Source organism: Apodemus sylvaticus, chromosome 3, assembly GCF_947179515.1.
Source record: "Apodemus sylvaticus chromosome 3, mApoSyl1.1, whole genome shotgun sequence".
NCBI classification, from domain to species: domain Eukaryota; kingdom Metazoa; phylum Chordata; class Mammalia; order Rodentia; family Muridae; genus Apodemus; species Apodemus sylvaticus.
In genome coordinates, this window is record NC_067474.1 from 166,681,803 (window position 1) to 166,709,156 (window position 27,354).

At 48.2% G+C, this 27,354-nt stretch overlaps 1 protein-coding gene across 1 annotated transcript in view; it reads right to left on the reverse strand.

Annotated features, from left to right (window-relative positions):
* LOC127680442 (calmodulin-binding transcription activator 1-like) overlaps window positions 1-27,354 on the reverse strand; it is a 602,930-nt gene that overhangs the window by 301,122 nt on the left and 274,454 nt on the right. The window contains exon 4 of the mRNA XM_052175894.1: window positions 16,127-16,262. Within this exon, the coding sequence (XP_052031854.1) occupies window positions 16,127-16,262 (136 nt within the window). The remainder of the gene's footprint in view (window positions 1-16,126; window positions 16,263-27,354) is intronic.

Here is a 27,354-nt window from a genome sequence, read left to right on the forward strand (position 1 = left end):
AGACAGTCACCCTTTCTGTAAATAAATACAATGGTGACTGCCTGGGTCAGAAAAGCTAAATGGAACTAAAGTCTGGGGATACCCTCCCCCCACTTTCCATCCATAAGCCAAAATATTGCTAAGGCTTTTTATAAACAAAGATAATGAGTTGTATAATTTATGTAAATTAACCAATGCCGCCGCATTTTCTAGAAGTAACATAAACTGCATTATTTATTTGATGTGCTTTTTGGAGTAAAGAAAATATAATTATAATTGGATATTGTACCCAACAGTTTTCTCCCATTGTTTTCTGATTAGCGTTGGTGGTTTGGAATATCAGATGTGAACTCGCCGAGCATATCACACTTGGGAGGCCTTTCCTTTTGCACGCGAAGGTGACAAGCATCTGACCCACGCCCTTGCACACACCTCCTGTGGCAGAATGAAGCTTCGTGCACAAGTTGTTCTGGGCACTCCCCAGCCTCAGGTGTCAGTTCTTTTCAGCTAATGCTGGCCTTGGGTACTCCTTGATCAGCTGTTCTGGGACATGACTGACACCATTTTCCCTCCCTAAAGGCATCCCTGTCCTCACTACTCAAAGTTGAATCCCCAGCACCAGCGGCAGCAGCAGCCTCGCCTAAAGATTTGCTCTAAGCAGGAGCCGGTCCAGCCACACAGCCAATTCGAGTCCCCAGGGGACTCTGCTGCAAGAACTTTGAGCAACCCTCCTCTCTGTTTATTCTTAGTGAAGGGACTCCATTCCCAGATGCTCCCAATGGAGGCGGCTGGCTCTGCTGCTGCAAAGACACCAGGCTGGGTCCCCCCAGCTCGCCTGCCCCTGCCTGCCAGCAGCAGCCCACATTCCCTCGCATCTGACAGACACTGAAATGAGCAACACAGAACCCCGTGCTGCAGTTCTTAATATCACCATATTAGGGGCATTAAAAATGCAAAGACAGATAATGAAGCAAAAGAAATTAAAGAAAGGACCGGGGAAACCTTGCAGCCTTGGAAATATTTCTGTCCCCTAAACGTGAGCTGGCATCTGTTGGCCCCTGTCACAATCCTGCTCCTCCTGGCTCACAGGCAAAGTGTAAGATCCTGGAAACCCGCAAATGCAGCAAGCTGGGGCGTCACCTTGTTAACGCAGCAGAATGCAGAGGATGGACCGTTATTGGAAAGCGATGGATCCTTGAAGGACCGTATCTCATCTGGGACTGGAGGTCAGGACCTCTGCTTGTCCTGCCTCCAACCCAGCTGCAAGGCTCCTCTCCTTACTTCCAGGGATGAAGAAAACCAAACCTCTGAAATGGAAAAGCCAACAGGAAGGGGAAGGGTAATTTACAGAATTTATTTCATCTCCTCTCCCTTAATCATGTAACAACCAAACCCCCCAAAATGTCCTACATTCCAGTTTGTGTCCGACACGATGTGCAAGCTAATTGAGTGTAAAAACCGTCACTCGGCTAGTATCCGCTAAAGCGCGGGTGACAATTGTTCTTCCCCCCACACCCCCCCAGCTCTGTTTCATTTCTGTTTTTGTTATAACTCAGTCCGTTCACAATATGTCATTGTGAACGCTATTTGCAAAAGAAAGTATAAAAACAGATTCTTTATTCCGAACTGCACTCGGGTTTTTTTTATTCCTTCTCAGCCTCTCTGCATTTAGACCAGGCTTCCATCTGGAAGGCTTAAAAAAAAAAGTTATAGACAGAATTGCCATACATAACGAAGCTCCCTCTCATCTGGTATTTAGCCTGAGAATTTTATGGCCAGGTGTTGCGAAAGGGGGAAATATACGGCCAAAATACCATGCCTCATCTAATTTCCAACATTACATTTTGCGTCTGAAAATATTCATCAATCTGGGGTTGAAGCTGCCTCAGTACAGTTACCTAAGGGAACTTCCAGGAAAAGATAGATGTCATCAGGAAGGAAGCTACAGCGGGCAAAGGCAAGCATGGCATTGGACCCGGACTCTGCCTCTGCATACATGGGAACCGGAAACTCCGTGTTGCCATCCTTCCAAAACCTCCGCTTAGCCAGTGAGGAACCGGAAGCCCGGCTTCACATGGTCTGCCCACCCGACACTCAACTCCTCCTGGCAACGAAAGGGTTAAAATTAGTGGCAAGGGCTGTGATGTGGCTCAGCTGGTTTAAATGATTGCTGTGCTAGCTTGAGGAGCTGAGCTCAGTCACCCGGAGTGCTATGTGTGTGGCGCATTCCCATAATCCCTCTGCTGGGGATGTGGGGGCAGGAGGATCCTCTGTGCGCGTTGCCTGGGCACTCTCACTGAATCAGGACACTCTGGGTTGAAAGAGAGACCCTGCCTCAAAAAAGGGGAGGGGGGAGATAACAGACTTAGGAAGATCACATGTTAATCTATAGCCTAAATGCATGCATGCGAATGTTCTGGAACCTGCACATATGTGCATGTGCACACACACACACACACACACACACACACACACACACCAGCAAAATTATCTATTCCTTCTATATTGTTTAGCAGGAAGTCTCATTTCTTTTTTTTTAAATAAAGATTTATTTATTTCTATATTATGTTTTGCATACATGTTGTATGTAGGTAGGCCTGGTGCCTCCAGAGGGCCAAAGAGGGCACTGAATCTCCTAGAACTAGTATTACAGAGCATTGTGAGCCTCTGTGTGGGTGCTGGGAACCAAACCTGGGTCCTCTGGAAGAGCAGACATTGCCCCCTTAACTACTAAGCCATCTCTCCAGTCCCGGAAAGAACCATTTCTTTGTGTACCAGTTAGCCGTGTGGAAGTCAAGCAAAGCTCTGTTCTTGAAGAGTTAGCTGCTGAGTGATTTAGGGTGTGTTCTTTGGAGAACCCACGAATCACAGTACATTAAATTAACATGGCAGTGTCCAGGCAGGCATGGTTCAGGAGTTGCTGAGAGTTGACATTTTCATCTAAAGGCCTCCAGGAGAAGACTGACTCTTCTGCAGTGGGAAGAGCTTCAAAGCCCACCCCCACAATGACACACTTGTTCTAACACAGCCTCACCTACTCTAATAGGGCCACACCTACTCCAACTAGGCCACACCCACTCGAACAAGGCCACAGCTACTCCAGCAATGACATACCTACTCTAGCAAAGCCACACCTATCCAACAAGGCCACACCTCTAAATAGTGTCACTCCCAGGATCAAGCATATTCAAACCATCACAACCCTGTACTAGTTTGAATGTGCAAGTTCTCCAAAGGCTCAGGTATTTGAACACTTGGTTCCCAATCAACGGTGCTGATTAGGGAGGTTATGGGACCTTCAGGAGGTGTGGCTCCTCAAGAGAAGTGTCTTGCTTCCTCCCTGCTGTTGAAGCAGTGACCTCTCAGCTTCCTGTTCCAGCTGACCGCCAGCACACCTCCCTGGTCAGTATGGACTCTCCCTCTTGAACCATAAGCCTAAATAAAGTCCTTCTTCCACAAGTTGCTTTTGGAGTGGTGTTTTATCACAGCAACAGAAAGTAACTAATGCAGCCCCCACGACGTGGACAGAGCACCCCTCCCTGACCTCGGCCTAGACTTTGTGTAGGATGAGCTTTGCTGCTCCGTTGGCTTTGGGGGCAATGCCCTACAGCCTCGTTTCTATTGGACATCTAAGAGCGCGCGAGTGGGTCCTTCGAGAATTCAATGAACATTCATGACATTTCAAGCAAGGGGGAAATAAACAGGATCACACACTAACCTGATCCCCACATATGCTTCCAGAGCTGAACACCAACCTGCGTAGGGAATCTTTAGGTTTTAAGTTAAAGAGTGGCTGGGGAAGTGGACCAGTTGTAAAGCAGCCGCCATGCAATCCTAACGATTTAAGTTTAATCCCTAGAACCCACTTCAAACCCAGACATGATGGCACAGGCCTATAATCCCAGCACTCCTATGGCCACACGGGAAGTGGAGACAGGAGAATCGCTCAGAGTTTAAGGTCCAGCTAGGCTTCTGTGTGCAAAAGGGACTGCCTCAGACAAGGCGGAAGGCTAAGGCTGACTGCTACAGTTGTCCTGACTGTGGCACGTTCAAGTTCACACACTCACACACAAGATGCAAAAGCAAAGTTAGGCAGGAGCAAGCAGCCATGACATATCACTGTGAACTAGAACCGCCAATAAAAGGATGAAGAATCGCCATTTTTGTAAAGGATGTGAGGGACTAAAGGGAGGGGAACCCCACAGCCACTTGCTGTGGAATTTATGTCTCCATAAGTGAAGCATTAGGAGTCCTGCGTAGAAAAGAAATTATTGATACGTATGTTCCCTGAAGAAAGCTTCTCGAGAGGCCTATTCCAGGTCTCGTAATAATCTGTATTCTTCTGAAATGGCGACGTCTTATCTTTGATTTCCCTATCACCACTGAAGGTTCATGTATCATTAAGCTTCACGCCCTCAGAGGTTTGGTTTATTGCGCACCACCTAAAATATTTAATAAAATAAATTCTAAATAATCAATTCGCGAGGACTCGACATTTCTTATGTTTTTGTAATAAATGTCTGCATCTCGCATCCATCATAAACTGCACATAAGTCATGGCAGCGAAGAATAAAGGGACCTTTGTCATTTCCTCGTGCTGTTGTGTAAATACTTAAGCAGGGGACAGGTTACATCTGCACCTCTTCGTGGTTGCTATTCCATGGAGGGACTGCGCAACGTCCCACACAGCATCCTTCTATCTCCAGGACAACGTGGTCCTTTAACCTATCCGGTTCCGCAGGGCTGTCTCTGTACGCTGGAGCACACATTACACTGCTGAGACTTACCTGGAGCTCCTGGGTGCTCCACAGCGATACCTGGGTTCAAGGAGGAAGCACGGTGTCTGTGGAGCCCCACTTTCAAGGTTTCTTTTTCAAGAGACCTTTCCCTGCCTGACTCTCTCAGGCTGGAGGCAACTTAGTGTGAGACAAATAAGGCATATGCCACGAGGACCTTTTGGTACCAGAAAGAAAAACAAGGAAGATGTTCCAACTTCCCTGTTACATCATGAGTCAAAGGGTTGAACTGGGGAGATAGTGCAAGGGGTAAGCCACGCCTGCGCAGGGCTCGAGTTCAAACTCCCAGAACCCAAACAAAAGCCAAGCATAGTCTATGCACTTATGGTCCCAGTGCATGTATGGTGAGATTGAGGTGGAGACAGGGGAATCTCTTCAAACTCCCTGTCCAGCCTCTCTGGCATATGCATTAGAGATGGAGATTTTATTTACACACACACACACACACACACTCACACACACACACATACACACATATATATATACATATACACACACAAACATACATACACACACATATATATACATACACACACATATATACATATGCATATGCATATGCATATACATATACTCATACACATACACACACAAACACAAACACACACATACACACATATATACATATTCACACATATATACATATACACATACACACATACACATATACATACATATATATACATACACACATACACACACATATACATATATACACACACATATATATACATACACATATGCATATATATGCATACATACACACATACACACATACACAAACACACACACAAACACACATACACACATACACATATTTAATCCAGTGAGCAACCAACCACCCTATCTCAAGTAAGGTTGAAGATGAGGACTTCTATCCATGCTTTGTGCATGTCCACAATCACATACATGAACATATCCTGCTCACAGCAGACACGCATATCACAGAGAGTGTCTGGCTGTAAGCACGAGTATGGGGACACAGCAGGCCTTGGGCTTAAGTCCTCAAAGGGTTCCTGGCATCCTGACCGTACCCCTCTCCCCAACTCTGGCCAGTTCTCACAGTGCCTTATCCCTTCTAGAAACAATCACACTCCAAAAGAGGGATGAGTAGACGGGACTCATGTCCAAATCCAGCCCACAGCGCATCTTTATAAATAAAGTTGCGTCAAAACACAGCCCTGCCACTCCTGGGGCATCATCCGTGGTTGCTTACATGAAAGGTAGAGTTGAATTGTTCAGACAGACTGCCTAATCACAGACCCCAAAATATTCTCTGTCTAGGGCTGGGAAGATGTCTTTGTTTGTGTAATGTTGCCATAGACACTGAAGGGCCTGGATTAGATCTCCAGCACCCATGTAAAAAGCTCGGTGGTACAGGCTTGTATTCCCAACACCCTGGGAAAGGCAGAAGACAGAGACTTGGGGCCTTCCTGGCCAGCTAGCTAAGTCTCAAAGATTACTGTGGCTAGGGACTAAGAAAGACACCTGATACTGACCTCTGGCATTTACACACAGGGACACAGGCATGTCTACACACACCCTCAAACATGTGCACATGAATACAAAACAAATTTTAAAAAATATTTTCTACTTGGACCTTTAGAAGACCTTGGACCTTCCACCAACTCAAGATTTGTTCAAACAATATTTAGTTAGGCACCAAACATATCTACGGTGTCATGCCAAGAGCCAGCTAGTGTACAGAAGAGACACAGAGGGCTCCTCTTTGGAGGAGATGAGGGCAGGGCCAACTGGCATCTTCTGCTTCAGAGAACTGGTCTTCTTCTCCTGCACTGGCAAGGATGACTGAGTAACGGCAGGCTCAGCCACATCATCAGAGAATTTAGTTAGAGATTTGTTTTAAAGGTACTGTAGTGAAGTAGCAAATTGTCACGCAGACTTGTGAAATTTCCCTTTTGACTTTTTCCTTAAGACAGGACAAAACTCATTCAAAAAAAATTTTTTTTAGACTGACTACTTTTTCATTTCAGCATATGAGTGGTTTGCCTTTTTGTATGCACGTGCGTCCTGGGTGTGCCTGGTACTGAGGGGACAAGGGGCACTGGCTCCTTTAGGGATGGAATTACTGATGGCTGTGAACCACCAAAGCTTGAGCGAGCTCTTTGCAAGAGCAGCCAGTGTTCCTAACTGCTGCTTGGGGTGAGACAGCAGACAGGGCCCTGCCAGCAGCAAGAAGCTGCACTGGGGGGTAATTTGCATGCAGAGGGATTTGTAAGTCACATGAGGGATCCATTAACCAAGGCCACTTGGGGCAGGGCAGACAGGCTGTGAGTCTCCTTGGGTGATGTGGACCTTGTGGTCTACAGACCACCCGTGAGCAGCCGGATGAAACAGAGTGAACTCTGGGATTTCTGCACTGTCTCCAGGTCTAGCCAGAGTAGAATATGAGCCCTTGCGTACACCTGGAAGGCAACTAACTGCCCTTCCCCGGGGTTGGAACAGAGCCATAGAAATGGAAGGCTAACATCTAGGAGAGAACCCTTAAGGCACACAACAGTTCTCCTATGAAGCCATCTACTCCCTACCTACCACCCTGGCTTGGTTTCCAGGGAGACAGTTGAAGTGCAGACAACAGTTAAAAGCACACATGCACCCAGATAGAACACGGAGGCTAGCCAGTGACACCCAAGCAACCTCAACCTTGGCAACCAGAGGAATGGCTACCCCTCGTTGTTGGTTCATCAGTAGCTCTTCCTTCTTCCCACTCCCATGGGGTGCTGCAAAACCCTCTCCCACCCCTCTGTTCCCCCACAGCTGTGGCCAAGGTGCTGGAAGCACCGGAAGAGCCTGTGGCCTGAACACTATGTAGAGCTTCCGTGTTCCCTCTCCTGTCTCAAGAGCATTGGGGGCGGCTCCCCTGCGGCAGATCATAACTCAAGCCAACACACAGGACACGGAGCGTTTACCACTCAGTCAAGTGAGGGCCAGAGGTATTCTCCACTAGAGAAGCAACTGCATCTACATCTGATCATCACCAAGACACAAGTACCTATCACTGTCTCTGTGATGGGCAGCTACAAGCACTTGGGTAGCTCTCATGCTGAGCTCTATGTAGCGGTTCAGTGGGAAAAGGGCCCTTGGTGACTTTGATAGTGGTATTCAAGGGTTTCTGTAGTTACCACTGGATCTGCTAAACCTCCCACTCATGGGCTTGTGCACTAACGTGCCTGGACATTTAGGAATCATTAGGATAAAAATTCAATATAAGCTCTGAAGCTCAAGATGACAGTCTGCGGAGCTGCTTCCCCAGGAAGCATTCACCGCACTTAAAGGCTCAGATTGTATTTAGAGAAGGACATTGCAGACACAGACTAGTTCCTGTCTGCAAAGACACAACGAAAACTAATTGTCTGCAAAGACACAAAGACAACTAATTGCATCAGAAGAAAGACCAGGTCGATAGCAGAAGCCGATACAATGTGAGTTCTAAACACAGCAGGTGCCACTTTATCATAAATATGCCCCGGCAAATATTTGAGATGTATTTGGTAGGGGTATGTGGAAGTCAGAGGTTGACACCAGGTGTCCCTCTCCAGTCCTCTCACTCTTCCTTTTGAGACAGGGTGGATCTTGTTAAGCCTGAAGCTCACTGTCACAGCCACACTTGCTGGCCCATGAGCACCAGGAACCTGCCTCTCTACCCATGCCATTCCCAGAACTGGGCCACCAACGCATGCTGCTTCTCCTAGCTTGAGTGAGTACTGAGGATGCAGACACAGGTCCGCATGCATACACAGCAAGCATTGTACGCAGAGTCCTCTCATCTCCACAGCCCTTAACTGGGTACCAAGTCGTCCATCCTTTTCCTCCTCTTCTTCCCTTTTCTTCCTCTTTTCTCCCCTTCTATCATCTCCCTACATCTCCCATGACCCAGTTCCAAGTTTTAGCTATGCAAGGAATTGAGATTAAATACCAACCGCATAGGGTGACCAGAATAAAGGAAGCCAAAGCAAGGTGATGACCACAAAGGTTCTCAGACACATGCCAGATCTCACTCTCAGACCCTAAGAAGGGAAAAGTAGGGTCACTGGGCACTCTAAAACCTAGATAATAAGCTTCCAGAGGGAGGGCCCTGTGGTTAAAACCACTTGCCGCCCTCCCAGCAGACCAGAGCTTGGTTTCCAGAACCTATATCTTGCAGCTCACAACCACCTCTAACTCCAGCTCCAGAGGATCTATTGCTCTGCTCTCTGAGGGCATTGAACTCACGTGTGCAAACCCACACACAGATTCTCGCACATGCACACAATTGAAAATAGTAAAATACAATTCTGCAAATAAGATAAGCTGTCCTATGCAAGCACGAGGGCCCATGTTCAGATCTTCAGGACACACATTTCAAAAAACCAGGCATGGCAACTGTCTTAGTCAGGGTTTCAATTCCTGCACAAACACCATGACCAAGAAGCAAGTTGGGGAGGAAAGGGTTTATTTAGCTTACACTTCCACATTGCTGTTCATCACTAAAGGAAGTCAAGACTGGAACTCAAGCAGGTCAGGAAGCAGGAGCTGATGCAGAGGCCATGGAGGGATGTTTCTTACTGGCTTGCTTCCCCTGGCTTACTCAGCTTGCTTTCTTATAGAACCTAAGACTACCAGCCTAGAGATGGTGCCACCCACAAGGGGCCCTCTCCCCCTTGATCACTAATTGAGAAAATGCCTTATAGCTGGATCTCATGGAGGCATTTCCCCAAACTGAAACTCATTTCTCTGTGTTAAGTCCAGCCTGTATCAAGTTGACATGCAAAACCAGCCAGAACAGCGACAACATCTTGGAGAATAGAGAAACAGGAAGTATGTTGGGGCTCGATGGCCATGTCATATTGAAACAACTGGTATTGTCTCTACACATCACTGACTGTGACGCCCTCATCTTCCTCCACACCTAACATACTGATGTCACCCAGTGTCTAGACACCAGACAGATGCTTTACAGCATAGAAGACATGAAATGTTCAACTGTCTATGTGCTAGACACACTGATACATCAAAGACAGCACTGCCCTAAAAAAGGCAAGGGCGAAGTCCTTGGGCAACACCTCCCCAATCAGGAGTAGACTCTGTAAGGCTCGAAAGTCGTGTGGCCACAACACAGGAAGAAACATGGTCTGTGTGAGGGATGCTATCCGTGCACAGTGACTCTAGAGGAAATAACATGGACCAAACACACCCCTTTTAGTGAAAACAGAAACTGTGTGTCTGTCAAATGTACAGGCTGGTCCCTCAGAGGCTCTGTGGTTCCCTGGTTCCGTTAACCCACGTTCTTCCTCTCTATTTACTGCTGTTTCCCAGACTTGATTTGGACACCAGATCTGTTTGAGGCTGGCTACTGCGAGCATTTCCCATCATCTGCAAGCAAGACACCTATTTATCTTACGGCTGGGAACGGAGCTGCAGCGATCGGCTCTGCCACGAGGCAGCTGTTTCATACCCTGTTAATCCCTAATGCAGTAACTACAATATCGTTTCCACTTGCAAAAGAGGTGCCTTTTTCCCCCTTCCTTTTTTAATATGTGGCCTAAGTGCTCAAATAAAGAACATCATTCTAATGAGGATGAGTCCCCAAATGGAACCTCATTACAGCCACTGCCGTGCCAACACCGGCCTTCTAGCTTTAAGGCAGTTAATGGAGAAGTGAGAGGCACTGGGTTCTTTCCAGGCAGCACAGACAGATCAGCAAAATGTTCGCATCCAAAATGACAGTCAGAGGGAATGGGGATGGTCTAGGCCAGGGACCTCCCTTCATCAAATGATGGATTCTATAAGCAGCCAGGTTGGGTCCAGCCTGCCCCTGTACCAGCCGCCTCAATACCAGGCCCATTAACTGACCCCCAAAGGGCAAGGGGTTTCTTGAGATCAGAGAGGAGGGCCCTGATGTAGAATGCTATATTGCCAGGGTCACAACCATTGTGCTCAGCATAAGAGCAGCTGAGACTATCTGTAAGTCACCCTGAAGATCCGGCCTGCTGAAGTTACTCTACAGGAGGGGTTGGAGAGGGTCACATGACCCTTGCTTTAGCGCTCAGCGATGCTTCTGGCACCTTTGCCACAGCAGTAGGTAATTTTGCCCTGAGGAGATGTGGCCTCATGGACTTGGAAACATGCTGCGGAGTATGAACTATGGGAGGTAAAGAAAGATGGAGCTACAGCTGGGTTGCTGTGGAAAAGCCAATCATCCATGACTTTCTGGTGGTAGGGCCACTTTGGGGTGACCTGGACTCATTTAAGCAGCCCCTCACCCTTGCTATGCCACTATCCCCAATAAACTCTTTGGTTTCCCCCCAAGTTCATAGAATTGCACTTCTGCCTGCCATTGATTCTCTATCTGGGGAGAGAAAGAGCTGTTTAAAGCTACCCACAAAAGGGCCCATGCAATAATCCAGGTACCAGGAAGTGAGTAACCAGTTTGTCTAGGGCTGGGAAAGATACTAACGTGGGACATGCCACCAATCCAGTCACTCTCTGAGGAGAGCTCCACGTACTGTCTCAACAGACTATCATTGACATGTCTTTCCCAGCCTTTATCTGTGACATGAGCAGCTAGCTACTTTGGCTGCTTCACTTCCACCTAAGCTGCTGCCCTCAAACGGGGTCTACCTTCAACATTGCCTACACCTTCCACACAGGGCCTTGGAATTCTCCCAGTGACCATCAAACCCCTACTAAAGGTTTGTGTAGGGATGGTCCTGATGTTAAGGTCCTGTTCTCCAATTGGTTCTTGATCTGTCAGTAAAGAAGCCATGGACCAATTGCTGGATGGAAAGGATAGGCAGGACTTCTGGGTCCCTACAGGCAAGAGACAGAAGCCAAGAGAGGAGAGGAGAGGAGAGGAGAGGGGAGGGGAGGGGAGGGGGAAAAGGGGAGGGGAAAGGGGGAGGGGAGGAGATGAAAGGGGAGGGGAGGGGAAAAGGGGAAGGGAGAAGAGGGGAGGGGAGGGGAGGAGAGGAGGAGAGAGCTCACCATGTTTCTGAGGGAGATCTTGGATGGAGTGGCTACAGGCCACTCCTACAGGTGCTCGGTTGGGGTGTTTAGCTGGGACTGGATGTAACTGGTCAAGTAAAGTTGTGGCAGGTGGAGAGGTGCAGAGATAAGAATATTGATCAGGGCTCACTTTTCCAGGAAGGAGAGAGTCGTACCCAGCAATTGTGCCCAAAGGAAAGTTGAAATTGAACAACTGTGTGGAGGGTTTCAGAACATGTGTCTGTGTTTTTTAACCATGGATTCAAGGGAAGCTGGGTGGGGGCTGGTAGTGTGGCCTGTCCCCAGAGCCTAGGAAGGGTAGCAAAAGCTACACTCAACAGATTTGTCTCCTTGTGAAGCTGGAAACCACACCCTTCTTTGCACCCCTGTATCCCTCAGTATCTGTCACAATGCTCATGGGTGGCCAGCACCCAGTGGGTGGACCATATGTGCTGAGTAGCATGGGCTGAGCTGACCTGAAAACCTAAGGTCACACTGAGTACCAGTTAAGCTTAAAGCCAAGAATGTTCAGCCTCCAGACCTAGCTGGAGGGCTTCAGAATGTTCTCTGAAGGTCCGACCTCCCCATCCATGAAACAGGCATGAGAACATGTGTTCTGCATGCATGCTTTTAGGAGAACCAGGCAAAGTCAGTTTGCCTTGTTCACAGGAGGTTTGTAAAGTCGTGATTGTCTACACACTGAGGGGCATAGCTCCTGCCTCTCTGGGGACCCAGCAGCGACGGAATGAGGACATGGAGAACGGAGAGCGAAGCTGGCTGAGATGTGCCGGAAGTCCGAGCAGAGGGGAGATTACTCACAAAGCTACGTGTGCCAGCGTCTGGGGCCAGAGAAAAGGGCCGTAAACAAACTTGGGAAGGAATCTTCCAGAACGGCTCTCTGGCTGATAGAATCTGACAGGTGCAAATGTGACTACGGGAATTCTTAAGGCACGGTGACCTTTAGAAGGACCTCATGCCCCTTCCCTGGGCAGTATCAGTTGGGCAGACAGAAGTCAGCTTGCGGGCAGGACCCGCTTCAGACCTGCTGAGGTCTCTCCTTTGTGATGCGCTGACACCTCATTCCCCTTCCCTCTCCTCCTGCCAGCTCCCATCATCCCTGGAAGCTTCCTGAGCAGGCTTCTCCTTGGCTCCCAGACAAGACAGCTGATAGAGAACTAGCAGCTAGCCAGCTTCAAAAGCCTGCCGCTTCTACCCTGTGCCCAGCCGAGGAAATCCATGTGTGGCGGCCCCAGCCCCTGAGAACAAAAGGAGCCAGGACCCAGCTTTCTTTCAGCTTGCTGGAAGCTTCCCTGGCCTCAGGGAAGGCTTATAGCAAGTGATATGTTAAACGATAGACCCAGATGTCTTTATCAAGCCCTTGGATGGAGGAAGCCCGCTGGGATGGTAAAGAATTCGGGGCTCTAAAGCTGTGGCTGTCCATCCAGCAGGGGGGTAGCTGGAGGGGATTAGGGCTTGGGGGACACAGGTGCCAGTCACTGGACCTGCCCGGTGAATCCACAGAGAGCAAGCAGACTCCGGAACTGCAGAGTCCTGTACATGACACCACAGCAGAGGGTGGAGGCGGCTCACTGGGCTTCCCAGCCCTGCTCCACATCACCAGCTACCATAGATACAGCACTGAGGAGTACAGGTGCTGATATGGTGTGGGTGGGGGGAGAGAGAAAAGAAAAGTCCTTCTTCTGGGCTATTTAAAATTCCACAACCATGGAGAGGCAATTAATTCAACAAGAAGGAGCCCATTCCCATAAATAAGAGAGACAAACAATTCAAATTGCATAGAGTACCATCTTCTGAGGACCAGAGTGCTGGAGGGCGGTCGGGGAAGTGGTCGTTTCCAGTGCTGGTAGACTTGTAATTTGAACAGTCACTCAAGAGCGATTTGGCATTGTCTAGCGAAACTAAAACTCTCACACCCAGCAATTCCTGGTCCAGATTGCTCATGTGCCCAGGAAGACCTGCGTGAGGCCACTTAGCGAAACGGTAATTATAATCCCCAAAGTCTGGAGGCCTTCTAAAAGTCAGGGGAGCCACTTCGGTATTTAAATAGAGAACTGTGATAGAACCATTTAGAATGTAAAATAACATAGATTCGGCTTAGCAGGTGATATTAGGTCGTGGACTGGAAGACAAGATGTCGATTATTTGCAACAGTCCCCGTCTTCCAAGAATTCATTTTTGCACCCCACTTCTGAACTCCTGGGGACACTTAGCCTAGTGCTCAACCTTCCGCACCTCTCCACACTGTTGAGCGTCGCGTACAAACACGGCCACCTGTGAGTCTGTGGCAATGAACACACATCCGTCTTTCTCTACAGACAGCACACAAGCTCACCAAAGCAGGTACACACCCTGTATTTGATATCTGGTTCAGTGGGATAACAAGCCAAGTGCAATGGGAAAGAGCCACCAAGAAGCAGAGCTGTAAGCAGTCTCTCTCTCTCTCTCTCTCTCTCTCTCTCTCTCTCTCTCTCTCTCTCTCTCTCTCTCTCCAAAAGCCAGAAACAAAGGCAGTGTCTCGTTGGCCAAGGCTTTGCCATGGCGGTCTCTCAGTCCCAGCACCCATAGGCCTGCACACAGCCAGCCATAGGCCATAGGAGACCCTTCCTGGTTTGCATGTGTCCCTCTCCTCCAGATTCGAGGGACCAGGCTGTACACCGTGGAGCTGAGCACCGCAAATAACTCCCAACATAAATATGGCCTAAAAATAGCCATAAATCATTCTCACTCCATCCGGTGACAATTCTAATTTATAACAAGAGGGAGGAAAATGAATACGGTGACTTTTTTTTTTCCCTAGGCTTCCGAGCTACTGCTGAGGACGAATTCCACCCTGCTGTTACTTACAACCAGGAGTTCCTGATTTACTATTACTAAAGATGAAATATACCGTAGGCCTCCGGGCACGGGGGCTGCTTGCTGAGGTTTAACGTGAATTCCTGCAGGCTCTCTACATCCCTGCATAAGTAGCTTCCTTTCTCTTGGTCTACCCATTCTTCCGTTGTGGGGGATAAGAGCCCTCCTCCCAGAGAGTAAGCCCCACCTCTCTGGGCTCCCTGTAAGAGAAGCTAATGCTGTGTATTAGCAGGACCCTGGTCACAATCCTGGAGATGGTTCTTTCCAGCAGCAGCAGCAGCACGTTCGGGTAATCTGCACATTAATGTTCCATGCAGTCAATTAAACCACACTGTGCGCGAGGCAGAGGAGAGGGAACTGGAATTTCTCATACCGAGGCTTTTCTTATTCATCACTATAAAACAATTCTTATTGGTATATTAAAAAAAAAAGCACACACACATAAAATGAAAGTTATCTCTCTCCATGGGGTAATATAATAAAAGCCATTTGATGCTATTTTTGGCAGCCATAAAAGCACATAATTAATATGGCGGGGGAAGAATCTCCGTGACAAAGTGTGTCACGATGAAACGTCAGGACCCAAGGGCAACCCTCAGAACTCGAGTGGGCTCACGGTCCTCACTGTCACTGAGACATACCGGACACTTGCCATCACTGAAGCAGCGGGGACACCTGTCTCTGATCTCCCTGAAATGGCAGCTCGATCAGGGAAGGCTTCTGATATCCTGCCCATCCGTGGTAGTGCTGGCCACATCCCTCTGGGGTTGGCAAGTAAGACTTGGTGGGACTAGCAAGGAATGTGGAAGAACAGCACTGACTAGCAGGTCCTTGGGGCCGCCTGGTCCGAGGCCCTTTGAAGGGCAGGGCCCTCTTTAAGGCTGCCGGTGCCTCAGAGACAGAATAGCAAGGTTGCCTTCAGGAAACCAAAAACTGCGTTTGCTCAACATTCTGCACCCTTTCTGCAGATCCCTCTCCACGACAGCACTGGAAAAGCTTTGCTCTCCAGACAACCTATCCCATCGTCGTTAACCTCTGTGAAAGTTGAAACACCCATGCAGAGATAGACTATTGGTCAGCCCTGGAAGAACCGCTCAGCCCCGAAGGGCATGACCAGCTGGCTGAGGCACCTTGCAAGGGGACTTCCTCCTTATGACGTCACCTGCCTTCCGGACACCTAACCCACCCTTCCCAATGCACCCAGAAACACGTCCCTGGCAAACACAGTAGAGGAACTCGCAGGCACCTTGCTAATCCCCATCCACACAAGAGTGACGCTCTTAGTAGAGCACTTAGGCCGTGGCTGCTTCCCTAGAAAAGGGAGGAGAAACTCTGGGGTAAGAGAACAGAAGCCAATGCCAACAGCAGGGACTTGGCAAACAAGATTTCTTTAGACAGTGGTGACTGGCATTAGGTCGCTTGCAGCGACTCCAAATTCCCCATGGCGGCCCGGAAGTGACGTGTGGGGGCTGGAGCGCCTCTTTCGCCCTTACCTCGACTCCCTGGACTTTGAGCTTCATGTGGTCCTCTCGGGTCGTTTTCCCATCTTTCCTCTTCTTCCAGCAGTACCCGTCTTTCCTGTACTTCACTTTCTTCCTGTTGTAGAGTATCATGGAGCCATTCTGCGGCCTGCAAACAACAAACGGTTAAGTTACCGAGAGAGAACGGAGCAGAAGGGAAATTTATGAAGAGAGATACCACAGACCAGTAAAAGTCTCTACAGGAAAAAAAAAAGGCAGCAACATCCCACATTTGCTGGGACGTAATTTTTCACCTTTTATTGCGGTTCCCCGGATTAACCGTGTTTTATGGCCAGCCGAAATTTGCTTGTGGATTTGGTACCTAATGAATTAAATGTGTCAATGGTAGGCTTAAAAAAACAACCCCTCAGTAATTTCCACAAACTAATCAGGATATATGGCATGGACGCCCTGAGCACTGTGGTGAAAAAGTAAGCAACACATACACACACACACACACACACACACACACACACACAGAGTAAGAGAGAGAGAGAGAGAGAGAGAGAGAGAGAGAGAGAGAAGGAGGGAGGGAGCGAAAAGAGCCAAGGGTATTGTGGCAGCCTGCAATATCTTATCTCTTGTAGAAGGATTTTCTACACATCTTTTAATCCATCACCCAGCATTAGGGAATAAATAAGTTTAACGCAGATACTAGATGACTATGTTAAGAACAGACCAGTGGCAGCCCTGGGTGCTGAGGCCAACCTCTCTTGATTCATTGCTTGCTTTTAGATTACTGCTGGATACCGAGGAGCATCAAGGTCCTCCTTCCCTGGCAAGCCCAGCACTAGACTGCTCCCATCCAAGCCTCAGCCCTCAGAGGTCTTAGATAAGTCCAGGAACACTCGTCTATTCCATCCACGGCAAGGGTAGCTTCGGGAAATGGTGGCCAGTTTTCTAAGTGCCAAGGACAGAATGGATGTTCCTGTGACGTTTAAAATAAACAAGCAGGGCTGAGAACACGGCTCGGTCAATAAAGTGCTTGCCGTGTGATATAGCGCCCATGTAACAAACTGGGCAGAGTGCTCTATCCCAGGACTTAGGTGGTGGAGTCAGGAAGAACAGATGCTTATGGTCACTCTTGGCCAAACTGTGTGTTCAGGGCCGGCCTGAGACATACAAGATCCCGTGTCAAACAAAAGAAAGCAAAACAAAGCAAAAAAACAAAAAAACAAAAAACAAAACAAAACAAAACAAAAAAACCTCAAAACCTTGGATTTCCCAAAGAAGAGGCATTCCTCAGTCACAGAAAGCTGAGAAGTTGTGTGTGTGTGTGTGTGTGTGTGTGTGTGTGTGTATGTGAAGGTGCCATGGACATATTTTGGGTGGAATCTACAGAGAGAGCTGAGGGCCTCCGACTGCCGAGAGCAGGTGCTAGGATGCTAAAGCCATTCCCAGAATAGAGTCGCTGCAGGTGCGGATGCGGGCAGATCCAGCCCTTAAAGCCAGCGTGCTCACCCAGTGGCCGGCTATGTGCCACCTGCACCTGACCACTGGGCACAGAAAGGCTTGCCATGGTGTGTGTGTGTGTGTGTGTGTGTGTGTGTGTGCCTGTGCTGGAGCCAGGGGCACTCCATCCTGCTCTGAGCCAGATCTTCACTTGCTGCACAGCAGTGGGTTAAGGACACACCTCCACTTGTCTGCTTCTCTGCTAAGGTAGAGTAGGGGAGAGGACCACCAATCCCTCCTCCTGCCCCCTGGGGAGAGCCTCCCACTTCCCGCTTTGCTTTTCCTCTTGCACAATGGGACAACACTGTGTATTGATGGCTTAATCTTCCATTGTCTAGAGGGTAAAAAGAAAACCCAACCCTCCAGGGTGATTGCAGCTAATCGTGGCTCCCACCCAGCCCGGCTGTGGCTGTGTCCCCCAGCAGCCACAGGGACACGAGAGAGCAATTCCACGGGAGATTACAGACTCTCGAGGCACCTCCCTACACCGCACTGTTCTTTGATTAGGAGCAATTGGTTCGTTTCCTCCCTCAGCCTCCACAGGCAGAAACAATGGCAGCAAACAGCTCTGCAAGCTAGTCAGGACGCTATCACCTGACCATACAGTCAGAGCCTGTGAGTCTACACTGGAAACCCCACAGCTGGCCTCCATCTCTTCATGGGAGCGAAGTTGCAGAGAGGGGAGGAGTCTTCTTCAGCCACCGTAGCTCTAGCCACCATCCCTGCACCCTCAGACCTCGGTGAACCCTGTCAGTCCCTTGAGCACCTAGCAAAAGGTCCCCAAACCCGAACTTCCACCCCTAAGGCCACTGGCTGGAGGGGCCAGGGCGTGAAGGAGCATGCAGAGGCAGGTAGACTCTGTGTCCCTGTCCTCTCACAGGAGCGGTGAGGACATGCACGGCAACACGGCAGGGACACCCTGACCAAACAAAAAGCAAATCTACCTTCCGAAGACCTCAGAGTGAACCGCCATTTCTAGGGACCAAGAAACGGCCTGACTTGTCCCAATCCCGCCATTGTTCAGGATTGTCACTATCGTACCTGTATTGCAAACGGTCCCCAGAAGGAGGGGACCTCAAACTCTGTCAGGAATAGTTTTTGTGACTCGTCTTCAGTCTGCCTCACCTTAAGATTCTGAGGGTGGCCCTGTCCGTCACTGTCACTTTGACAGGACACCGTCCCCAGGGGAGCTTCAGTGTTCATCTAAAATGACCTCAATGGAATCCTCAGCCCCGTTCACAGTGCCGAGAAGCCCAGCTGTGTGCGGCCCTCTCCTCTGGTTCTACTTCAGTTGCCTCTGCTCTCTGTGCTGTGGAGACCTCACCACAGTCCCAGGCCCTGACAGCGATAACAGGGAAAATGGCTGCCACTAGAGAAGGAGCCGTGTGCCTTACGAGACAGCATGGGAGAGGCTATCCTGCCATCCTGAGGCAAGCACAGTAAGCCTGAGGCTGCGGGAAGGGGGTTCAAGAAGGAGGGAGGGTCAAGGAGGTGGGCGTTAGGGTGGGGGAAGAAGAACTAGGCCTCAGGAGCTGAGGCAGGGGGGTGCCATTGACTAGCTGAACACTTCTGGTGGGGCAGGGAGGCAGGAATGCAGATGCAGATGGAGGGTATGAAATGTGTAGCCAGCAACCTAACCCTGTCCAGCCTTCTGTGCCCTAGTCATTCAATGTAATGTACCTGCTGCTGGCGGGGGATGTCCCATTTACCTGTCATCTGCATACAATCTCACCTGCACACCAGCTCCTGCCCAGGAGGCACCGCCAGCACCCCCAGATAACCCAGTCTTTTGTGCTGCAGTGCCTGGTAAGTCTGTGGGTGCCGGAGAAGCCAAGGCTGCCACATGAGCAGAGACTAAATCCTGGTCTGCTCTCCTGGCTGGGATCAGTCGAGTCCCGAAGCAACCTTAGCACAGCACCAGGTCCCAGGAGGGTGGAGGCCAGACTTCCTCTCTTGTAGTAAAGCGAAGCCTTAGTTATCTATCCTGTCCGTCTATAGCACGTGGGTGGAACTCTGGAGCTGTTCCAGGTTCCCTTTCTATGATTGGGGTAAATCTGGGGGTGTCCCAGGCATATATTCTGTGTCTGGAGAAACTCAGGCTATCCCAGACTTGTCCTCCCACAGCTAAGAGAATCCGGATGTCCAGGGGTTTTCCTTCTGTTCCTGGAGTAACTCTAGGTTTGCCCCAGGCTTCCTTTCCTGTGACGGATAACTCTGGAGCTATCCTGGCTCCACCCTAAGCTAAGGTACCTCTGGCTGCTCGCACTGGTCCTGCTACTGCTCTGGAGTCCATGGAGACCTACTGAGGAACAAGTCCTTTATTTACATTAATCCCTTGCCTCTGTCACCTCCACATTCCCTACTGCGGCTTCTCAGGGTCCTGAGGTAGACTTGAACCTTCCTTTCAGGATCTCCTTCTGGGACATCTAAGCAAAGGCAGACAGTCTGAGAGCCTCAGGGAGGCTCCCCAGGCCCCACAGGCACGCACTGGTGCACAAGAGACACAGCAGAGAATGTGGCCGCCGGGAGCTTTGTTCTAAGCAGGAAACCTCTACCCATGGAACCCTTTCATCTAAGAAACTAACAGTTAAGAGAATCAGTTACACTCTGCACAGTGGAGGGAAAAACTCCTCGGGCTACAGAAAAGCTTCACAAATTATAACAATGTATAAAATGCACATATATGTGCTCTAGGGGGGCAAGTGCTCGGAGAGTGGGCAGATGAATAGAAAGATGAGAGAGACCGGACAGTGTGGCAGTGTGAAGAAGAAGGTCCCCAGTAGGCTCAGGTGTCTGAACACTTGGTCGCCCATCGCTGGGACTGTTTGTGTAGGCTCAGGAGGTATGGTCTCTCTGAAGAAAGCTGGGGTGAGCTTTGAGGCTTCAAACCCATGCAACCTCCGCTGCTTCTGTCCTCTACTTCCTGCTTGTGGTTCAAGCTACGAGCCCTCAGCTTCTGCTCCAGCCACCATGGCTGCTGCCTGGTACCATGCTCCTCCGTGACTGACTTAACCCTTGGGGCTGTAAGCCAAATAGACCTGCCTCCTACAAGTCAACCTGGCCCTGGAGTTTTATCACAAAAGAAAACAAATGTAGAAAGATGGATGGATGGATGGATGGATAGATAATAAATAGATGATGGATCATTAGATAGATGAAAGATAGATGAGTACATACATACATATATAGGTACACATAGATAGATAGATAGATAGATAGATAGATAGATAGATAGATAGATAGATGAGAGAGACTGGATGATAGATCATTAGATGATAAATAGGTAGGTGGATAGATAGATACATATATGCATACACATGAAAGATAGATAATTGTGTACAGTTGATAGAATGATAAGACTGTCTACAATAAAGAAAAAGGAAACCCTAAAGAAAATTTAAACATACAAGAGGATTGTCTAAGAAAGTGATCCAATCTGAAGACAACTGTGAAATTTTCTAAAGTTTTAAAAGCAGGTTTTTCTGCATTCAAAAATGTAGCACATCTTGGTTAGGGTGAAGTAAGGTCCCAAAGTGTGAACCTTCCCTTGAGTTAATTACTGACAAGGAGACCACCACTGGGATTTTTTTTTTTTCTAAATGAAGAACATTCTTAAAAAAATTACTTAGGGGGTTGGAGAGATGGCTCGGTGGTTTAAAACGTTCACAGCGCTTTCAGAAGATCTCTCTTCAGTTCCCAGGACCCCCGTGGCAGCTCACAACCACCTGTAATTCAAGTTCCAGGGCATCTGACACACTCTCTGACCTCCTGCATACATAGAGTGCACAGACATATACTCCCACACACACACACACTCATAAAAATACAGTAAGTATGTTTATGTCATTTACAAAACATAAATAATCAAGAAGAACCAGATAAGCCACGATAAAGCAGCTGAGAGGCAGGCATGGTGTGGCGGAGCAGGATGCAATCTGTGCTATTTGGGGAGGCTGGGGCAGGGAGATCGAAAGTCCAAGATGCTCCTAAGCTATGCGTCAGTGCTGGGAAGGCACCAGCATTTTCACATGCAATGCTAAGATCACAGGAGAAGAACTAGAAAAAGATACCTTTGAGGGTTATCCCTCCCCTGCTGACACATCACCTCTAAGCAGACCAGTAGCTCTCCACGTAATAGATAAAAATCGTAATACTGGAGAAAAAAAATATAGGTGCACTCCTTTATTACCAAAGGAAACGACACTTTTCTAACCACGATTCGAAACTCAGTGATAACCCGTGTGAGCTGACTCCATCAGATTACAACAAGCAAAGGCCTTAGAGGGCTCTCCACAGAGGCTGCTCCCTTCCCACCCCACCAGTCAGCGATGCCTGCGATGCGCATGCTCATGCGCGGTGATCTGGTATCCGCTCCCCCTCCCCCACGCTCTGTCTTTTGGATGGAAGCCACCCCAGTGGGTGTGTGGCCATTTTAATTTGCATTTCCCTAATTACTACTGGTGTTAACCTTTTTTTCATGTCCTTATTAGCTATTTGTAGAATTTCTATCTGAAATTGGTAAATTCTATTTGAATCTTTAGTCCATTTTCAATTAAATTGCTAGATTTTTTGAGTTGCCGCCAGAGCTCCTTATGTAAAGTCCTAATGGAAATACTTTACCATTAAGTTCATAATTTGAGAGTTTTTTCCCTTAATTTTTTAAAAATTTTTGTTAAAATCCAGGTTAACATTTTTCTCCTTCTGACTGTCTCACCACCATTTTTCAGACTGAAAATGTTTGTCCTGCCTCCCCACCCATCCATGGAATGTTTGAAAATAAACTAAGCCTACACATAAGGTTTTATTTCTGAACTTCAGGCCCCATCCTGTTCTCCATCCTTGTGCCAATCATTTTCACAGCTGCAGTTCTGACATCAGGGACCCCAAGTCTTCCAACTACACCCCTCTTCACAGTTGTTTCATGTTCCCATACCCATATGATTAACTTGACAATTTTAGGATTAACGAGGACTGAAGGTTTTTCTTTATTTTAGGCTGATTTTTTTTAAATGTGTATGTGCCTGCATAGATGTCTTTTTTTTTTTTTTTTTTTTTAGTTTTTTCAAGACAGGGTTTCTCTGTGTAGCCCTGGCTGTCCTGGAACTCACTATGGAGACCAGGCTGGCCTCGAACTCAGAATTCTGCCTGCTTCTGCCTCCCAAGTGCTGGGATTAAAGGCGTGTGCCACCACCGCCCAGCTGATGTCTTTTTTTTTTTTATTAGATATTTTCTTTGCATTTAAAATGTTATTCCCTTTCCTGGTTTCCCCTCTGAAAACCTATCCCATCCCCCACTCCCCGAGCTCACCAACCCACCCACTCCCTCTTCCCTGTCCCAGTATTTCCCTATACTGGGGCATTGAGCCTTCTCAGGGCCAAGGGCCTCTCCTCCGTTTGATGTCCAGCAAGGCCATCCTCTGCTACATATGCAGCTGGAACCATGGGTCCCTCTTTGGTTGGTGGTTTAGTCCCTGGGAGCTCTGGGGAAACTGGTTGGTTCATATTGTTGTTCCTCCTATGGGGCTGCAAGTTCCTCCAGCTCCTTGGGTCCTTTCTCTAGCTCCTCCACTGGGGACCTTGTGCTCAGTCCAGTGATTGGCTGAGAGCACCCACTTCTGTATTTGTCAGGTACTGACAGAGCCTCTCAGGAGACAGCTTTATCAGGTTCCCGTCAGCAAGCACTTGTTGGCATCTACGTCTGGGTTTGGTGACTCTATATGGGATGGATCCCCAGGTGGGGCAGTCTCTGCATGGCCTTTCCTTCAGTCTCTGCCCCACACGTTGTCTGTCTCTATATCTCCCACGGATATTTTTCCCCCTTCTAAGAAGGGCCAAAGTATGGATACTTTGGTCTTCCTTCTTCTTGAGCTCCGTTTGGTCTGTGAATTGTATCTTACATATTATCACCATTGGTGTGCTGGTGCAGTGGCTGCAGAGGCCAGAGGAGGCACTGAATCCCCTGAAACGGGAGTTACACACAGTTGGACCCCCGTGGGGCAAGTGCTGGGAACCGAACCCTGATCCTCTGCAGGAACAAGTGCTCTTAACCTCAGAGCCATCTCTCCACTGCCTGGAGTAGAGGATGGGATTGAATCAAGAAGTCAGTTTGGAGAGAGACGCTGTCCTGATAGCACTGAGTGTTTCCACCATGCTCAATGATGAGGCTGTTAATCCCATGAACTCGGAAGGGTCTCTCCGACTGTGTGAATCTGGGTTCTCCCTGAGGAAAACCCTAGACTTTGCAATGGACAGGCATTAAAAGCCAACTCATGCTAATTAACTTATTCTATTTAACATTCTTTGTGAATGGAATTGTTTCCTTAATTTCACATCAGGGCTCTTTGTCCCTACCTCCTAACTGTATCACTGCCTCCTCTATATTGATCTCTGATAGGATTTGGGATCACCTAGGAGGCAAGCCTAAGGCACGCCTGGGAGGAACTGTCTAGATTAGGTTAGCCCCCGAGCAAGCCTGTGAGGCATTATGCAGATTAGTTTAGCTGGTGTGGGAAGTCTGTTCCCTGGCCTTGGGAACCGTGCAGGATAAAAGGGAGGAAATGGAACTTGATGGTTCACAAGTAAAGACACTTTTTGTGCAAGCTGATGGCCCAAGTACCATCCCCAGAACCCATGTAAATGTGGATGGCGAGAATGACTCAAGGTGTCCCCTGACACCATCGTTACGTTGTCATGTCACAACCAAGCACACACACCTCTATGATACACAGTCATAACTCATAATAAAATAGAAGAGAGGAGGCGAGCTGGCCCCAGCATCCACGGCTCTGTCTCCTGACTGTGCAGCCGACGTGAGCAGCCAGCTGGAGCTCCGGGCTCTTCAGCCTGTGCCTGGTGGGCTGGCCCTACGAGCCGTGAGTCAAAGCAGCTGCCTCTTTTTAAAAATTGCTTTCGTCTGGGCATTTTTCTCAGAGAAACAGGAAAGCTGGCTATGACAGCTTTGTCTGTACCTCAGCCTTCTACATATATTAGTTCCTGTAAAGTTTTGTAGATTAGATAGACATTCTACCTGTAAGGTCAAGCTGCGCACACGAATAACATTCTTTAGCGCCCTCCATTCGGCCGCGGCTGTCTTTTCTCTCTTTTTTGCTTTATCGACCTGGTTAGTCCTTCAGTTCATTGGATAGATGTGTTGAGAACAAACAATTTGCATTGTTCCCAGTTTTAAGGAAAATGTATTCCAGTGCTTATTTTGGTTTTGTTTTGGGTGTTTTGTTTGTCTGTTTTCTGCCTTTAAGTACGGTATCAGCTGCATCAAAGACTTAAACTTACAAAAAAATGGCCGAAGGCTCAGGAAGCCACTTGAACAAGCTCCCGACCCGACCAGCCACGGGACAATTTGAACCATAGTATGAGAAACACGCACAACTAGAACGCATTAAATACGTTTAATCTCTAGATTCACTGTGATCCAAAAATAAACAAGCAACGGCCTCAAAGGCACACACTGCTCACTGCCGGAGGACGCCAGTGAAAACCTGAGGAAAAGCGCATCAGCCTTCCCTGTCAAAGGCTCTTCCTGGTTATCAAATGAGGAGAGAATTTTCTCTACAAAAGCCTTCCAGCCAATAAAAGACGAGGAGGGGGAGAAGGAGAAGGGGAAGGAGGAGAAGGAGGAAGGGGAGGAGGAGAAAGGGGAGGAGAAGGGGGGGGAGGAGAAGGAGGAAGGGGAGGAGGAGGAGGAAGGGAGCAAGAGAAAGCCCTGTCCTTCAGGCAACTCACCAGAGAGGCAGCCTGGTAGACAGAGTCCCTCGGTGGGAACACATTCCACTACTGAACAAAGACAAGAGAGTTAGGAGAGAGAGCATAAAGGTGGAGGGCTGAGTGCTGTGGGAGGGGTCCAGGGGGAGGTGGGGAAATGGGGGGTATGTATGATCAAAATATATATGTATGAAATTCTCAGAGTAAATAAAAACATTATTAAAATAGAAGACCTTAAAGATTGGCTTCATGACCTAGCATCCATTTTATCGATCCCCTAGAGGGGATAGGAACCCCCTAAATGATACCGTGTAGGAACTCGAGGACAAATGGTCTGTCTGCTCAGCCAGTTCTTTGAGACTGAACAAGAGAGAGAGAGAGAGAGAGAGAGAGAGAGAGAGAGAGAGAGAGAGAGAGAAAGAGAGAGAGAGAGAGAGAGAGAGAGAGAGAGCTGGAGTCAGGACACACATCACGACAGACAGAAACACATCCATCGACTGCAGTGGGGGGTGTTCCTAAGGAGGGGATTGATTGGGCCAGACAGTGTGTACACATAGACTTACATGTGCATACATGTGCATTCTGATGTGTATAGGTATAGGTATGTATATGTGTGTGTATGAGTGTTTGTGCACGTACATGAGTGCGTGTGCACGCTTGTGCAAATGAGTGTAGGTGTATTTGTGTCTATGTATAGATGTGTATATGTGTATATGTGTGTATATACATATATAGGCATGTGTATTTACATGTATATATGAGTATACATATTTGTATGAATATATATTTGTATGTGTATGTATATATATGTGTCTGTGTGGATATATACGTGTATATGTATATGCTATGTAAGTATATATGTGTGTGTTACTTGTGTACAATATATATGCATGTCTCTATAATATATGTATGGTGTACACACATCACACACATATGTACATACATATGGAATTTGTGAGACAATATGAATTTCAAACACTGTCTTGCCATTTAGAATTATGACTAATTTGAACTGATTATTGCAGTGCAGAAGTAGGTTTTAAAAGGTACCTTATCATTTAGAGACACAGATTAGAGTATTTACTGGTGAATACAGCTCTACTTCACAGTAACGTCAGTGGGTGGGAGGGCTGGGGAATGTCAAGAGGCCAGACTGGCCAAGCACTGACCACAGCTGAAGACAGGCCTGGAGATGTGGATGCCTGGAGCCCGTCGGTCTACACCTGTAAATGTTTGCAGTGTCCACAGGGAAGATGGCTGTCATGGGATTTGGAGAGAAATCACCTCAGTCCCTTCCTTACATGACTCGAACAAACACCTCAGCTTCCTTGTTGCAGGGAACCTGACGTGAGCAAGAGGCTTGGCACCTGCCCGGCATGTAACCTTCATGCTCATGGCTTCCTAGTTGCAAGCTTGGTCCTTTCTCCCTTAACAGCAATGGTGGGAAGCCTGAGAGAATAAAGCCGTGATGCATCGTGGGGTGTGGCTGGGACAGGCATTATGAAAACAACCGTTCTTAAACAATGAGGCTGTCACCTGAGGAAGGAAAAAGATGATTGTCGGGTGCTGATCAGAGAGAGGCTGTGTCCGTGGGAGGTTTTGTATATACATGTAAGGCGGAGAATTATGGAATAATCAGGAACTGAATCCAACACTAACTTCAACCTCAAAACTGAAGTCTGCAGCTGGGGATTGGCTCAGTCAGCAATAGTCCTTACCTGTAAACCTGAGAACCTGAATTCAATTCCCATGTCAAAACCTGGATGGCATCTGTAATCCTAGTGCCTGGGTTGGGGGCAGAGAGGCGGGTCCTTAGAGCTCACTAGACAGCTCACCAGACAGCCAGTCTAGTCTAATCAGTGAGCTCCAGGTTCTGTGAAAGACCTTGTCTCAAAAAAATGATGGACCATTGACAAGAGAAGAAGGAGAGACTCGACATGGACCTCTGGGCTCTATGGGCATGTGTGTGTGTGTGTTTATGCGTGTGTGTATGTGTGTATGTGTGCGTGTATGTGTGTGTATGTGTACATG